At 44.1% G+C, this 16835-nt stretch overlaps 1 protein-coding gene across 14 annotated transcripts in view; it reads right to left on the reverse strand.

The window, feature by feature from the left end:
• Window positions 1–16835, reverse strand: part of LIMCH1 (LIM and calponin homology domains 1) — a 330658-nt gene that overhangs the window by 84844 nt on the left and 228979 nt on the right. For 7 of the 14 annotated variants that reach the window (XM_045474232.1, XM_045474227.1, XM_045474228.1 and 4 more), the window contains exons 6-8: window positions 15853–15963; window positions 8423–8618; window positions 2301–2553 (exon numbers count right to left, since the gene is read on the reverse strand). In XM_045474232.1, coding sequence (XP_045330188.1) covers window positions 2301–2553; window positions 8423–8618; window positions 15853–15963 — 560 coding nt within the window. Of the gene's footprint in view, window positions 1–954; window positions 1222–2300; window positions 2554–8422; window positions 8619–8993; window positions 9241–15852; window positions 15964–16835 lie in introns of those variants that run through there. The other 7 variants (XM_045474234.1, XM_045474233.1, XM_045474237.1 and 4 more) reach the window with 5 other exon arrangements.

Consider the following 16835-nt stretch of genomic DNA (forward strand, 5'->3'; position numbering starts at 1 on the left):
GTTAAATGTATGAGAGGCAGATGTGGCACTGTAGTCAGAACACCTGAGTCTGGCCACCAGGTCAACGGTAACTGGCTCTCAGACCAGCAAGTCACTTACTATCACTGATCCTCAGTTTATTCTTCTTGAAAATGGGTATGTCACCTACCTCTTCTGATTAAACGGGACAGCAAGTGGCAAAGGAATTTCAATTGTCACATTGTTATGGATTTTAATTTGTCAACTAGATTTTGGTCTCATTATAATTTGTTAGGATCTTTGTGGTTACTATATGAGAAAAATTAACCAGCTTCTCAAAACATTACGCAAAACTGTAGAACTATCGTTTTCTGTGACTTCGGCTGCTGAAGGTTTCCATCACACATGTAATATGAAGTCATCAGGGCTGTATACTGGTGCCTTTGTTACGATTAAGAGAAGGAATTACTCCATTCTTTGTTTTTGAAATCAACAGGCTTCAGAAAGGGAGTCAAATAAGCACAATCTTACTACTCCCTTGGGACAAAGCAAGCAAAGTAGATTTTTGTAAGCCAACTACTCTTTCTAAAGAGATGGCTCCCCATTTCAAAGGAACCATTTTCCAGTGATGTGTAAAGTAAGATAAGAGCCATTTAGGAGTAGCGTGAAAATTAACAAGCCGCAAACAACTGAACAAGAAGATGTTATTGCTGGGTAAATCCTGCCCCCACAAGTGACTGACCACGAGACTAGGACAAGGTCTCATCAAGCAGCAAGAAGCTCATTCCTCTCCTCTATTGAAAACAACCAAGTTCTTGGCAGAGGCATGCCCTGAGGTGAAGACTAGCAGCTATTTCTATTTGCTCCCGTAGGGAAGAGAGCCACAAAGGGAAAAGCGGGAAGTGGGAAACAAGACGGAAACTCCAAGCCAGACAGATTCCAAACCCCAGGCATGCACAGAGCCAGCCAGGCCAGGCTTCGGCCTGCACAGCTAACCTGGCAAAGCGCTGTGCTGCCGGCATGACCTTGATTCCAGCTTGCTCTAGCCTCCTGCGCTTTTGCATTTCAACAGCATCTTTGTCTTCCGACTTGGGAGCTGGTGTCATCACAGACCCCTCGTGGGGAGGCTGCTCCTTGCCACCGCCAGTGGGTAACTCTAAACCACCATCAGAAGGCTTCCCACTAGGATCCATTTGGCCGACTGGGTCCTCTTCACAGGGAGACCCCACTTCACTTCCCTCTTCCTCTATTGTCTCAGGATAGCTAGTGAGTTGGACAATATGGTTTACCAAACTAACAGCCTGGGCTGGGGAGCAGACCATATGTCCTCTCCTGGTCATTACTTTTCATTAAAAAGAAAAAAAAAGTCACGGCATGCAACATGGTCCTGGTGATGTGAAGAAAGTGAACTGCCGCCATTAATTTGTTAATAAGTCCAATGAGTCATAATCTCAACATTATTAAGAGTTATTTCAATACTGGTATCGAAAGGCAAAAAAAAAAACACCCTTTCTGCTGGAAAGAGAAAATTCACGTTTTATCCAATAATTAAAACTTTTAATAAAATGTTTACTCAGTGGAAATTGTGGGTAATGCAGGTGGATTATGGGAAATAAGCATGCAATGATCGGGATGGTCTTCCTCAAAGGAGTAGACTAGACTCTAGGTTTCTTGTATTGGACTATAAGGTTCTTGAAGGCAGACACTCTATTTTATTGATTACTGAGTCCCCAGTGCCTGAAAGGCAGCACCTGGCATATATTAGATGCTCAATAAATACTTGCTGAACAAACAGAAAAACATAAGCAGAGTGTAGGGGAAATCACCACTACTTCTCAGAAGAGATGAGTGGTTCGATGTACCGCCCGTTTGTTGAGTTTCTACATGTGATTCTGAAACACGTTCCACGCATTCCTTACCTACTTGAGCTTGTATCCAGACAACCATGTATCTAGATTTAAGAAAAAGCCTTTTTTGCATGAAGACCAGGCTTTCTGCACCTAATTTAACAAGAGTGGGAGTCGGGCAGTCTCCACGGAAGGGCATGGATGACAGACTCACACTCAATGTCTGTCAACAGAACTGGTTTCAAAAATCCGCTCTTTGGACAAGGATTTGTTGAATACCTACTGTGTGCCAGGCACTGGCCCAGGTGCCTTCACGAAGCTTATACTCGATCATGGCAATCTCTCTCCAAAGAAAGGTCTGTCCTGCCCGCCTCCCTTTGTAGTCTTACATCAGAGCTCTGAAAGAGTCATTTGAGCTCGTTTGTGCGTGGGAGCTGTGGCTCCCTCACTGCTAGGGCTCAAGCCAGGACGGGAGCTGCGTGGCTCGGGCCTTACCTGAAGGGCCTGTCCCCACCCAGGGGCGAGGTGGCGGTACTCCAGCTCTTCCGGTATTCCTCTCGCTCTGCCTTCTTCTTTCGCAGAGGAGCGGGGACGTAGGCCGTCTGATTGCTTTTGTTCGGGAGGTACTGGTTAAAAGGCACTGCTGATTTCGGCTCACCGTGGGAAGTCCGCCTCGCGGACATGTCATCCTTCTTCACATCCGGCAGCTTCCGATGCGGCAAGTCGGATTCAGAGTCACTTCCTCTCCCTGCGGAAGAGAAGACAGGCGCTGAGAAGGCGTGCTGAGCTCGCAGAAAAGTTCCCAGCGGCAAGCGTGGAGTATTAGGGATGCGGTTAGATCGCTGGGTTCTGGGGACTCCGTCCTTCAGTTATTCACTTAACAAATCTAAAGTATCTGTCTAAATTAGCCTATTCTGGGAAAAGCTCTGAACTCAAATGGGGGGGGGGGGATCAAACTGGAAAAATAGAGATAAACCTAATGGTATCTGAGAATCATGATTCACAACACATTTGCAGCGGAACTAGAGCCTGCTAGGATTCTGCAAAATGTCTTTTCTCAAAAGAAAAGCCCTAAATTAACCAATGGAGTTTTTACTGAGCACCTGTTGTTGCACGTCTTGCACCGTGGGAGACAGTCACACAAATAAGAATTATAAAGGACTCTGTTTACAAAGGAAATGTCATAAAACGACATTTTGTCTTTGAGGTACTTTTAGCCAATCTATGAAACGCCTGGAGGGTATTACTGATAATCAAAGAGCAAAGACATACATGAACAATAGGAATTCAGAACAGTGGCAGATTGAGATGACACCAAGGTCTGCCTTCCAGGAAGTGGTCTGAGTTATAATAAATGCATATTCCTCTAGAGCAGAGCCCTTTCTGGTACCCATAGCTGGAGGCAGTCTTTTCTTCCTGTGAAGCCCATGGCCCAATCTAGTCTTTTCTTTGGGCATGTTACACTTTTGACCTGCTATTTCGAGAACAAGGGCTTTACATCATTCACAGCACTTATCACAGCGTCTTTGCACCCAAGTGGGCATCCTCAGAAGACCTGATGAATAAACAAACTGGTTTGGGTTAAAGACTGTTTCCGACAACACAAAAGAATTCAACGTTGCCGAATCGGTTTTCTGGGGGCAAGAGCCCAATAATTTTATCGTATCCTTGTGTTCCTGAGTCTCAGTCTCACTAGATGGGTAAGACCTGACAGAGTGACGCTGTCGTTGAAACAAACACTACCCTTACAGGTAGCTGCCGTGTGAAAGTTCGTTGGGAACTCTTAATCAAGGGCAGCATCATGAATAGGTTATTCAGCTCCGCTGAGAGCAAATAACATTTACTTTTTTTACATTTGTGAAGAGCCTTCAACTGAGTCAAGAGATGTGGCAGGATGCAGGGTCATTGGCCACAGCCACTTTGTTTTCAGCTCTGCCACTCCCTAGCTCTGAGACTCTGCAGTTATGACATCACCTCTTGAAGCCTCCGTTTCCCCAATCTGCAAAGTGAGGATAATAATGCCACCTGCTTCAGAGGGCTTTGGTGGGGGGGTTGCGGATCAGGTACTTGTAAACTGTTGGTAGAGTATTTGGTACAGAGTCAGTGCTTGATGAGTGTTGGCCACTCTTTCTGCCCTAAGAGTTCTGGATCTGTCACTAATGAGCTGCGGGCTCCTAGGCTGGTTCTAACATTTGCCTGTCCTTCTCTGTAAAAATAGGAATGAAATGATTTGCCCTGGAGATTAAATGATTTCATGGCTTTTAAAAGACTTTAAAAGTTAAAAGCATTGACCATAAACAAGTTGTTCATTGTTGCAGATGAAATATGCAGTTTATGAATTATTCATGTAACTGGGTTTTTCAGCCTCCCCTCTGAAGGGAGTTTTGACCATTTCAGTACTTGCTGGTTTTTGGTTCATAACAGCACCTTCCCACCCAAGTCTTCCATCAAGTATATCTGTCTGTCTCAGTAACATTTAGAGGCCCCTGTGAAATGCTTTATGAACAAACACTAACACTACCTTGCCTGGCCAAACTCTTGGACTTGTTTCCTGCTTTGACATTATCCCCATTTTATAGAGGTGGAAACAGAGACTCAGAAAGGCAGATAGAGCGCCTTCCCTGTGGCTGGTAAGTAATAGCTCAGGGCTCCCACTTTCCATTCTCTAGATTCCATCCCAAAGTCCCTCCCTCTGTGAGCCACGTCTCTTGGAGAAATGTCCTTTGCTTAAAGCATCCTGACTAGAGGTAGCGCTGTACTTTGTTGAATAAATAAATGAAAGAAAATGATTCTTAGATCAACGATGAAGGCTTAGTAATAAATTGGAGCTGTCTCAGTTTTTTCTCACTTCTAAAATCCTATAATCTACAAACCTTATTTGTGTCCAGTATCTATAAAAACATATTATATGTAACAATCTTAGTGAAAGCCTGAAATCAGTTGCTTAACACATATACAGATCACCCTTTTCCTTCCCACAATTACCCTCCAATAAATGTCTTCAACCGACAGTTCAAGGAAAGTTAATGCGCAGATGCCCTGAGGCAGAGTGACCCAGTTGAAAGAAGTGTAGTTTTCTGAACAAGGGTCTAATTTCTCTGCAAAACGTAAACCCTCTGTCCCTCAGGGTCCTCACTGGGAACATGGAGATGATAACACAGCGCTCACAGTGGCTGTGAGGATTAAATGAGATGGCACAAAGCACCTAGTAAGGTATACGCTCAGTTACTGTAAGGCCAGGACTTCGAAAGATTTTGAATTTGTCCTGAAAACGTAGAAATATACTAGGTGGCTCCTCTATTTATTCCCAAAGTTAGGAAATGGCAACACAGCACATGATGACAATGACATGACTTTATCAAAGTCTGGTCCTTCCTTTCCATGGGGCTACATTTCTCTCCCTTCCAGGAACTAGGGGGTCTTTCTTTTTTCCCTTATCTTTGCCATGTACACCCCCAACCCGTGCCTTTCTCGTCTTCGTCTAATTTCTCTCATTCCTTGTTTCTCTCCGTCGACTCATCTTTTCTTTCTTTCTCTTTATTAACATTTATTTTCAGAGGGAGAGAGGTGGGGGGAGGGGTAGAGAGAGAGGGAGAGAGAGAGAATCCCAAGCAGGCTCTGCACTGTCAGCACAGAGCCTGATGTGGGGCTCAAACTCACAAAACTGTGAGATCATGACCTGAGCTGAGATCAAGAGTGGGACACTTAACTGGCTGAGCCACCCAGGCGCCCTCAACTCATCTTTTCTATAAAAGAGTATTCATTTAACAAAATACATCATATTTATAAACTATGCCCTTAATTTTAAAAGCACGTGAATTGTTGTATTTCCTCTTCAGCGAAGTCCATTCTATGGCTTCAGGAGGAATGCTAGTGGAGGTAAGGGAGAACTGGCACCTATTTAGCAAGACAGATTGGCTGAACGGACCCCGGAGACCACAGCTTCCCGACCAGGTAGCTCTTATGAGCAACCCATGGAATCATGGCATCTGTTAGTGGCTCCTGACTGTCCCCACCGAATGGGGCAGTGGGCCTCAATAACAATAAAATATTGCCCCAATATAGAGCCAGAGAATTTTATGCTAAGACTTTCCCTAATTGATTGTGAGTGCTTAGGAAATAAAATTCCAAGACTTAAAAATGTTTTTCTAAATCCAAAGGTGTTTATTAGGACTAGCAATCTTCTTGGTAAGTGTCGTTTAAAAAATACCATAAAATCGGGGTGCCTGAGTGGCTCAGTCAGCTAAGTGCCCAACTTTGGCTCAGGCCATGATCTCACAGTTTGTGGGTTCCAGCCCTGTGTCGGGCTCTGTGCTGAAAGCTCGGAGCCTAGAGCCTGCTTCGGATTCCGTGTCTCCCTCTCTCTTTGCCCCTCCCCTGCTCACACTCTGTCTCTCTCTCTCAAAAATAAATACACATAAAAAAAAAATACCATAAAATCGAATAAAGACAACACCTATTTGAATAAAATTATACTACATTTTCTAAGGCAGATAAAAAACATTTTTTTTTTAATTTGTTTTTTAAAAACCTCACTAGGTCTTGATCAGTTTACAAGAACATAAGCCTGAAGGCGTCGGGCTATTTGGTGAAATCTGTTTATGAGGTGCTCTTTCATGGATGGTGTTTTGTGAAGATCAATTTCATATTTTTCTTTACATGGACAAAATATTTATAAAAAGACCCTAGCTTAGGGGCATCTGGGTGGCTCAATCAGTTGAACACCGACTTCGGCTCAGGTCATGATCTCACTGCTTGTGGGTTCAGGCCCACGTCGGGCTCTGTGCTGACAGCGTGGAGCCTGGAGCCTGTTTCCAATTTCGTGTCTCCCTCTCTCTCTGCCCCTCTCCTGTTCACGCTCTATCTCTTCCTGTCAAAAATAAATAAATGTTAAAAAAAATTAAAAAAAAAAAAAAGACCTCAGCTTATCAATCTTAATTGTTGCAAGCTAAATTGTGCCCAAGCACATATTAGTGCAATATTAGTAATTACCATCTCAAATCTCTTCAAGATGTGGCTCGTTATACTGAACCCCTCGAAGCTGGTGACAGAATAAAGGATCTGTGTTGCCACTTCCAGAACACCAAGATGAATAAAATAATAATTTAAAAAAACAATCAAAATAATATGAGATAGTTTGGTTTCGATAGGTTTTGTGAAAGTAAATCCCCACCTTTTGGGGGGGCCGAAACCTCAATTCAGTCCTGCACTTGGTACTGTAACTTCTAATACTGTGGGTGTGGTACTTAAGATGTTGTATACAATTTTAGAAATGTTTCCCAAGCAGCTCACAATGCACCATGGGATTCTTTTGGAGTCAAAGACTATGTGGCCCCTTGGTCCATCTATTTGTTGGAAAGCTTAAGTACTACACAAAAACATTAGTTCAGTCATTCTAGAATTTAAAAAATTTATTAAGTAAACAGAAGTGTGCGCAAATTCAGTTTAAGAGTGTAAGTTTTGGACTCAGGCTTCTTAAGGCAAACATTGTTACACCACTTAATAACACTGACATTTGTCACTTAACAACGCAAGGGCAATTACTTAACCTCTCTAAGGTTCATCTGTAAAATACAAATAAGAAATGTCTCTCAGGCTTGTGGGCGGGCTAAGTGAGAAACTATGTTTCTCATAATCTGCACTGAGGACTAAATGAGATACTAGCTGTCGAGCAGTTAACTCAGGACCTAGGCACATTAAACACTCAAGTACTTTAGATAGAATGTTATAGCTGAAAGGGGTCATTTAGCCATAAAAGAGAATTTTTATCTCAGAGAGAAGCCTTAAGTCTCTAGAAACATTAGCAACAATCAAGCAACACATTAAAAAACTCAGAAACAAATAAAAAATTCCCCACCAGCCTTAGCGTCTTTCTGCAAGTTTATACATGCAGAAGTAAGCCATCGTCCCTTCCTAAAAGCACAAAGGTGCAAGATAAAGAACGTAAACAGCTTCTGGAAAATAGGCATTAAATTCACATCAGGTTGCATGACCACACATTTCTCCAAAGAGAAATGATCATTCCTTGCAGGTGATATAAAATCCATGGGATTTAAATCAAACCCAGACTCAGAGCAAGCAGGCAGTCTGGGTTGTGTACATTAAGGGCCACCCGCGTGGTTCCAGCCAATGGTCAGGTATCGCAGGCATGGAACAGATTGTCAAAACCCCGCCAATTAAAGTTTCCTGAGCTTCAGAACTTTCCTATGTGTGTATAGTGCATTTCCAGTTTGCTGGAAGTTGATTCATTTTCACGTATACAGTGTGGTGCGCAAACATTTCCCTGCCTCATACCCAGAGCACATAAACCTTCGGCACACTTTATGAGCTAATGTCCTGCACAGCGTCTTGATTCACGGAGACCAAGGGGAGGCATGATGTAACGTATTTTCCGCTAGAAGATATGCTCACTGAGGCAACGTTCAGACTGCTGGCAAAGCCAACCCAAATTCTAAGGACCACGAAAACCGACACGAAAACACGTTTTCTTCTCCCCGTTTAGAGTTACCAGGTTCCAGCAAGGTGGATACGGAGCCCGCCTCCCCTCCACCGGGGACAAGGCGGCTCTTGTTAATGTTTAGTTTAAAGATGGGCAGTGTATGAAGGCTGCGACCTACCATCGCTGCTTCCCCTGAGGACTACATCTGGTGAAGGTGTCTGCCGGGAGCGGGAGCCAAAGGAATCTAGGCTGTCGAAGGAATCATCTCTGCCGTGGCGAGGGGGGGAGAGGGAGTCGCTGCGCTCAGAATCCCAGCAGTCTATGTAGCCACTGTCTCGGATACTACGTTTAGGACTCTCAATGTCATCCGTCTCCTGTCCAAAAATAAAACGAAAGGATTATAGACACTTCAGCAACAGAGGGAGAGCCTACAACGCCAGGAAAATCCGTCTCCAGTGATCTTCCAAAGATCCCGCATGTAGTGTCAGCGTGGAAAAACCATGGCACGGATTATCATCTGCAAGCCAACATTTCGTTCTGGGACCTTCCCTGCTGCCACTGTCCCGATCAGAAAATCGTGCGCCTTTCAAAATATAAATAAATAAAAACAAAAATCCAAGTAGCTCCTACCCCACCACGTTTAAAAAAAAAAAAAAAATCAAAGCAATTAAGAGTAAAAGATCATTACGTTCGGATTCACAAGGATACAGTGACAGACAAAAGCAAAAATAAAAAACGGAAACCTTAACCTTGACCCGTCTTTCGGAATCCATAACCGCATGCCCGGTCTGGGACCGAGCCCCCGGCGTAGCCACGCAACTGCTCCTGTTTACGCTATCTGGCAAATGCACACGGCATTTGTTTTTTGCAGCAGAATCAGTTCCGTAAAGTCCTGGAGCGGCATGCTTCCATCTCCTGCTACCTTGAAGGGAAATTCCTGCTCTGAAAGGGAGCTGTCTTTCTGAGGCAGAAAGTTAAAAAAAAAAAAAAAAAAAAAAAAAAAAGCGATGAAAAATATGCAAAATGCTTTTCCCGATGCCTCAGAAGAATCCAGGCATGCTTTCGCTCTCGGCCAGCTCCTGGCGCTGGGGGAGCTGAAAGCACTTGTGGCTGACCCACATGTTCAGAGCAGTGAGAACAATGGCCGTCTTTGACAGCCTGTGATTATAAATTCTTTCCAGCGCAAGCAGCACATACTAAAACACTGAAACCCCAGCAGAAGAAAGGTCAGGCAAAGCCATCCTCACCCTTGTATTATAATAAAAGCCTTGTTCCCGCCACTGTCTTCGCATTAATTACAATAGTCCAGGCTGACGAAAACAAAAATAACTCCGGTCACTCAAAGATAAACCTCAATTTAATCTCCTCCAGACTGTCGCTTAAAATGAGGGCTGCGGATGATGCTGGCAGAGGGGCATGTTCTCATCTGCAAGGACTGGAATGTCACACTGTGGATGTCCTGGGATGATCAGGAAGGTCCCTTCCACATTCCCAACAGAAAGGAAAAATAAACAAATATTCTCTCCATGTTAGCAATTTTGGAAACTGTCTGAGCTGACTAATATGCCCACTGGAGCCAATGCCTTTGTAGGAAGTGCCTTTGCCAGCTGCTTTTGTCAGTTCTATCCAGCCCCTCTGACACGCTCCCCCGCGGGAGGCATGCTGAAGGGACAGGGAGGCTGTAATTCACAAGGCACACACGGGTTTTGCCTGGAGGGAAGGGAGGAGTGGGAGAGAGGAGGGCAGGACCGACAGGAGCACTCTGAAGTCTCCACACCTAGGACCTGATTACTGCCCCCCAAGAATAGATTGTCCAGTGGCCTGGGTGAGGGTGGCCCATTTGACCCTCCAGAGGAAGGCAGAAATTCCAGTTATGGAAATTAAGGCAGTTTATTTGTAGGTCAAAAGTTAACGGGGACTTGAACAAAAGCCAGGCCCGACTAGCTGCAAAAGAAAGAACTCATAACTAATTGAAAAACATAGATCTAAACTGGATATGGTTTTGTATTTAATTTCTTGGGAAATGCAAATAATAATCTTGGGTTATCTGTTCACTGAGATTGGGCCAAATGTCTGAAAAAATGAAGGTCGCTTTTACTGAATCCTTACTGTGTCTAGGGCCATGCGTGATGCTTTTTTGTACATGTATTTAATCCTCACAACCCTACAGTGATGTGGTTAGTCTCGTCCTCATTTTATAGAAGAGAAAAGTAGGAATCAGAAAGGTTACGTAACTTAACTGAGGTCACATAGTAAGCAGGAAAACTGATTCCAACACAGGATTCCGTCTCCAAATCCCAAGTAGTAAAACCTGACAACGTTCCATCAACTTGGGTGTTATTATAGTTGCCATTACCAGCATCATCTCTTCAACCACTGGACCTTCACTAGGTTCTTACTCTGTGAACGATGCTAACCTGGATGATGCTCTTTTGCTAAATGCCATTTATGCCTCAATCACCGAACTATAAACACAGCAAAACAGAGGTAGGTAGGGGCATGGTCTTGGAATCTCGACTCCCTGGGTTTAAATCCCGGGTCTACCTCTCGTCATTTGTGTGACCTTAAGCAAGTTATCTCACCTTGCCTGGTCTCAGTTTTCTCATCTATTAAATGGAGCTAATAATAACATCTATCTCACAGGATTGCTGGGCAATTGAAAAATGCCTGACGCCTAAGTGCTCAAAGAGTGTTAGCTATGGTTATAATTACTACCATGCATTCATTTGGGCATGTGCATGTCAACATGCAAATCATACAGAACTTATGAATGTAGTTAAGGACACAATCTGTACATGCACTGATACTCTTCTTCTCCATTTATACCCCATAACTAGATGCCTTGGATGCAATTTTCATCAGGGAGAGCAGACACTTGGAGCTAGGCCACTGGTCACATCTAGAAAGGACACAGTTTTATGAGCTGCTTGGCATAGCATTACAAACTGGATTTTCAAGAAAATAAAAATAATCAGAAATGCTCCCCCAAAGGCCCAAATGTCTTCTTCCCCCTACCCTACAAACCACAAGAGAACAGAAAGAAAGAGAAAGTCAACATGTCTCTTGGAGCTTCAGCTGCTTTCTCACAGCTTGTTATGGGAAAGAAAAACAGAGAAGCCATTCTGTTCATGACTGCGTAGAAAGCCAAGAATGAAACCGCGGATCAAGCAAGAGCTGGAAGCTAAAAGGCTTGGCCAGTTTGTAAAGTGAAAAACAAGCCACCCGTGGTCATCCTTGGCCAACCTGGTCCCTTGGAACCTCAGGGTGAAGCAAGAAGCTGGTTCTTCTGCCAGAAATAAAGATGTGGACATTAGCTGGGTGAACAATTTTATTGGAGTCCATCAAGTCATGCAAAGTTAAGCTTCTGGGGGAGAGCAAAAGCTATCAGCCAACACAAAGGCTAGTGTAGTCTAAGTTCCTTTTTTTGGGGGGGTCTAGTTATGTCATCGGTGGTTTTTGTCCAGGAGCCCAGCAGCATTTTGTCTTCTACAGAGAGCACTTTAGGGACGGGAGAGAAGACTCAAATCTGTCCAGTGCACTCATTGCTAGTTGTTCTAGTAAACGTGAGCTAATGAATGCGGTGTGAACTACCAACATCTCTGGTATTTTTGGATTGTTTCACTCATCTGTCCTCTTCTTATACCCCTTTGTCAGAGCTAATGAGAACCAGCTAAGGTTGCCGGGTGACTTACAGTATCCGAGAAACTCCAGATGCCGCTGTGTTACCACTCAACATTTTCTTCTTCTCTGTGATTTATAAAGTGGCTAACTCCCATACCGGAGTGTTTCAGGGTTCTACTTTTCCAACCTGATGACCCATCTGCACCCACCACACTCTGGTCGGGGAAGCTATTTACGCCTCAGATATTGACGGAGCATCTTCCACGGGCCAGATACAGTCCTAATGCTGGGGACACAACGTTCTGCAAAGCCAATAAATATCCTGTCCTCGCAGGCCTTATGGTCTACTGGAAGATACCAAAGATAAACAGATAAATGAATACAAAGTTGGGCGGTAGTATCATGAAAAAATAAGGCAGGGTAAGGGAAGAGAAGTTGATGTTGGCAGAGGTCTGCTTCTGCCTATCACATTCCCCGCTCTTCATCCCTTGCTCTACTTGACATCCCTCACCTCCTGAAGCAGTGGTGCTTAGGTCAGTCACGGCACCCGTTGGCCCGGTCACAGAGCCTGGTTCAGGAATAGGACCCACACTGGGCCAGGGTAAAGCCCTAGCAATTGTGCAGCCGGGCCGAGGAGGAAGAACTCCCTTGCTTTCTGGACAAGGAGCTAGAAGTAGGTAACCCTGTGGACGCTGTTGGCCATGTTCCCCGATGTGAGGAAATCTCAAGGAGAGAGAGCCGAAGAGAGGAAGAACCTAGAATGTTTGCCTTCCAGCTCCCGTCCCCACGATTCTAAGGCCACCTTAGTCCCCGTGGTTCTTCCTTCAATCTCGACGTTCTTGCAATATTTCTCCTTGGCTCCACTTCAGAGTCCCCTCTTTTGGGAGACCCCCCTCTGACATATCCGGGCTCACTGACAGGCCACTGTCACTATGCTTTCAGAGATCTTTTCTCAGTATATAGCAACAGCAATCTACTATGAACACCCACTATGTGCCAGAAGCTTACGCTAAGGGCTCTACATGTGTCACTTTACAAGTTGATAATTTTTATACACATTTCTCACCCTAGGAAAATGAATATAAAAAATTTCTGGCTCGTCTCCTTTGTGAAGGAAAACATTTTAATTCCACATTTATTTCAGCCTGCATCCGTGCAGAAGTGTTCCTGGCTGTCCCTTCAATATCTGTTCTCCGTTTCTTCTCCATTGAAAATATCCACAGTTTTTAGCTGCGGTACAGTCTACCTCTCTCAAGTCTTTCTTTGCAGTGAGGCATGGATGTGTGACTGAGTTTAGGTCAATGGGATATGAGCAGAGGTGCGTGTATGACTTCGCAGAAGTGTGTTTAAAGGGAAAGCATAGGCCCTTCTTCCCCTCATCCCTCCTTTCTCTGGACCCCAATGTGGATAAGACGGCTACAGCTTGTCCAGTCATGTTGGACCAGAAGGTGAGAACCCAAGGGTTGAGGATGTTGGAGTAAAAAGAAGGACCCTGGGTGCCCGACCTGATGATCACCTGCCCACTGCTCACATTCAGACCTCTTTTATGTGACTTTGAAATAAAATTCTATCTTATTTAAGCCACTGTTAGGGTTTTCTGCATTTCTCAGATAAGCCCAGTTTTAATAGATAAAATGAAATAAAATATATTCCAGAGAAACAGATATCTCCAGCACCTCCAGGTGTGAAGTTCAGGTCAATTACTCTCTACCTAGAGGTATGGGAATACCACAGCGGGCCATTTTAGTTAAGTCATGCCTTGTCCAGGGATACCAAGTATTCCCTCATGTCCTGTGATGTTGTCTACATTCATTAAAAAAAGGGAGCAGCTGGGGGCGCCTGGTGGCTCGGCTGATGAAGTGTCCAGCTCTTAATTTAGGCTCAGGTCATGATCTCATTGTTCGTGGGATTGAGCCCCATGTTGGGATCTGAGCTGACAGTGTGGAGCTCGCTTGGGATTCTCTTTCTCCCTCATCTCAACCCCTCCCCCATGCATGCATGTGCACGTACTCTCTCTCTCTCTCTCTCTCTCTCTCAAAATAAGTAAAAAACATTTTTTTTATTTTTTTTTATTTTTTTTTTAAACATTTTACTTGTATTTTATTTTTATTTATTTTTTTTCAACATTTATTTTTTGGAGGACAGAGAGAGACAGAGCATGAATGGGGGAGGGGCAGAGAGAGAGGGAGACACAGAATCGGAAACAGGCTCCAGGCTCTGAGCCATCAGCCCAGAGCCAGACGCGGGGCTTGAACTCACGGACCGCGAGATCGTGACCTGGCTGAAGTCGGACGCTTAACCGACTGCGCCACCCAGGCGCCCCAAAAACATTTTTTTTTTAAAAGGGAACAGCTATTAACAACAACAGGTCATTTCAAGGCAGCTGACATAGAGAATGGTCTCAATAGAAGGGGAAGCTAGGAGAGTTGAAGATTATAATTTTTTTTAATGTTTATTTATTTTTGAGAGAGAGAGAGAGACAGAGCATGAATGGGGGTGGGGGGACAGAGAGAGAGGGAGACACAGAATCCGGAGCAGGCTCAAGCTCTGAGCTTCGGCACAGAGCCTGACATGGGGCTCGAGTCCACAAGCTGTGAGATCATGACCTGAACTAAAGTTGGAAGCTTAACCAACTGAGCCACCCAGGCGCCCCAAGAGAGTTGAAGATTACAGAGGAGCTGAGCTAGTAAGAAATGTCCATAACAAAAATAAATCAGATTCCAAGAGTATCCAGCAAAGAGAGGAACTGTGAGGCAGGGCTTTTAAACAGTTGTAAAAAGACGACGCGGGGTGCCTGGGTGGCTCAGTCAGTTGAGCGCCTGACTCTTGATTTTGGCTCAGGCCATGATCCCAGAGTTGTGGGATCGAGCCCCACATCAGGCTCCATGCTGAGTGTGGAGCTTGCTTAAGATTCTCTCTCTCTTCCTCTCTCTTTCTCTCCTTCTGCCCCACTCCCCCACTTGTGCTCTCTCTCTAAAAATCTAAAAGAAAGATGACCCATCTACCAGTAAGATTCTTTCTCTCTCTCCCTCTGCCCCTTTGCTCACTCTCTGTCTTGGGGAGGTGGGCGGGGGGGGGGGGCAAGTTTGTCAAAGTGCGAATGTCTCTCAGGGGGTCTCATTAGTGCATTTAGTTTGCATGTTTGAGAAATGAGGAAGGGCAAGGCCTTAACTATTTGTGCTACAATAAGGACCTTATCCAAAACCCATGGATGAGACAAGTGAGCCTCAAGCGAGCCTCACCACGTCGCTAGGCTAGTTCGGTGGGGCTGCTCACAGGTAATACTATATCCTAGGACTTTGGATGAGTTCACATACATCGCTGAACCTAAAAGGAACATACAGGCAGGCACACATAAAACATCCCACTGTTTCTTTGACAAATTCCTACATTAGATGAGTCTTTCCCATAATCAAATAAATAAATAAAGCTTTGAATATTGTAAAAAATGTTTTCCAAGTTTCCAGGTCATCCAAATACAATGGCCATAAAATACACATCTTAGGAGAGAATGTTTCTAATTTGTCAGAGCCCAGTGGATGCCCACCCAGCAAGAACTTGGCAGACTTACCTCTCACCCACACCAACGCCCTGACGGGTAAGCAAAATGACCTTTAGGACAAATGCAGAGCAAGTCTTCATTTTCGTATAATACTGTATTGTTTAACTCAGGCGTTACTCCCCCAAGAAAACAAGCACTGAGCTCTCTGGCATGCAAAGCCACATACTCACAGACTGAATTTGCTCTTTGGGAATTAAAGTTGGGGAGAGCTCATACCTTCCATTCTCTGAAGGCTACAAAAAGTTCAAGTAGGCATGGGATACACAAGGCAGAGAACTCATTGGTAAGACAACCGGTCCTTCCCTTGAGTGCAAGATATCGCTGTGCAATTTCATCACACCAAACCATCATCTTAAAAAGGAGCAAATGTGTTGATTTCCCTTCTTATCTTAACCTCTTGGGATAAAGAAGAAAAGTCAAGTTACCTTTCTCATCTGAGCCAGCAAGCCTTCGAACTCCTTCAGGTTCAGTGTGGTTCCGCTATAGGATGCAGAGCTGTTTGCTGCTTTTCCCAGCCAGTAAATGGTAACTAATACCTGTGAAACAAAACCATGCCCTCGAGAATTTTCCCTCGAGAATTACTTTTTAAGCTAAGGAATCAGTAATGCTCCACTAACAGGAAAGCAGGAAGGAGAGAATGTGCAACACCGATTCATAAAAACCACCATCCATGAGGTATCCATTAAATGTAAAATCATTTTAATAAGAACCCAACGCTCTATCAGTCAACACAAACATGATTCGGTAGTTAAAATAAAGCTCCAGTTTTAGGAAAAGGTTGGTTGTAACAAAATGATCTCTAAGATGGCAAGAAGGAGAAACAAATCCTCCAGAATTATTTTTATGTAATAAAGGTTTCAAAATTAGGAAGTAAAAGTTTTCTATAACTCCGGAGCCTTTACCCAGATGAGCAGGAAACGGGTTGTCAATCCCTTTTGAGAGAAGGTGTTTTTAGAGGCTCACGATTTCTATTTGTGGGCAGAGAGGTTCTGCTAAGATCAATTGCAAAACCTCAGAGGAGTGAGCCAGGTTAGTTAGTGGTTCGCAACACATGAGCAACACAACCCATCTAACTGAAATCAGAAGAAAGCAATCCAACAGAGAGTACGATTTTCAGATAACCAGCTTTGGGGTATAGTTAGATTCCTATTAATCTGAGACGGGAATTTGTAGCCTGGACAAGATTACTGCCAGTTAAATAACCTTGCATGCTTACAAATGTCCAAGAAGTTTCAAGAGTCTGAAGCTGCAGTCCCAAGTTAATTTTTTTTCTGTTTTTCCAAAGAAACTGTCCACAAAAGCAAATGCTCTTTCCATCAATTTTTCCAGAAAACCCAGAAGGCTGAAGAGGAGCTCCTTAAAACTGAATTATTGGGATCTGAAGCTTACGGAAAAGCTATTATTTTAT

This window comes from Leopardus geoffroyi, chromosome B1, assembly GCF_018350155.1.
Source record: "Leopardus geoffroyi isolate Oge1 chromosome B1, O.geoffroyi_Oge1_pat1.0, whole genome shotgun sequence".
Classification (NCBI taxonomy): domain Eukaryota; kingdom Metazoa; phylum Chordata; class Mammalia; order Carnivora; family Felidae; genus Leopardus; species Leopardus geoffroyi.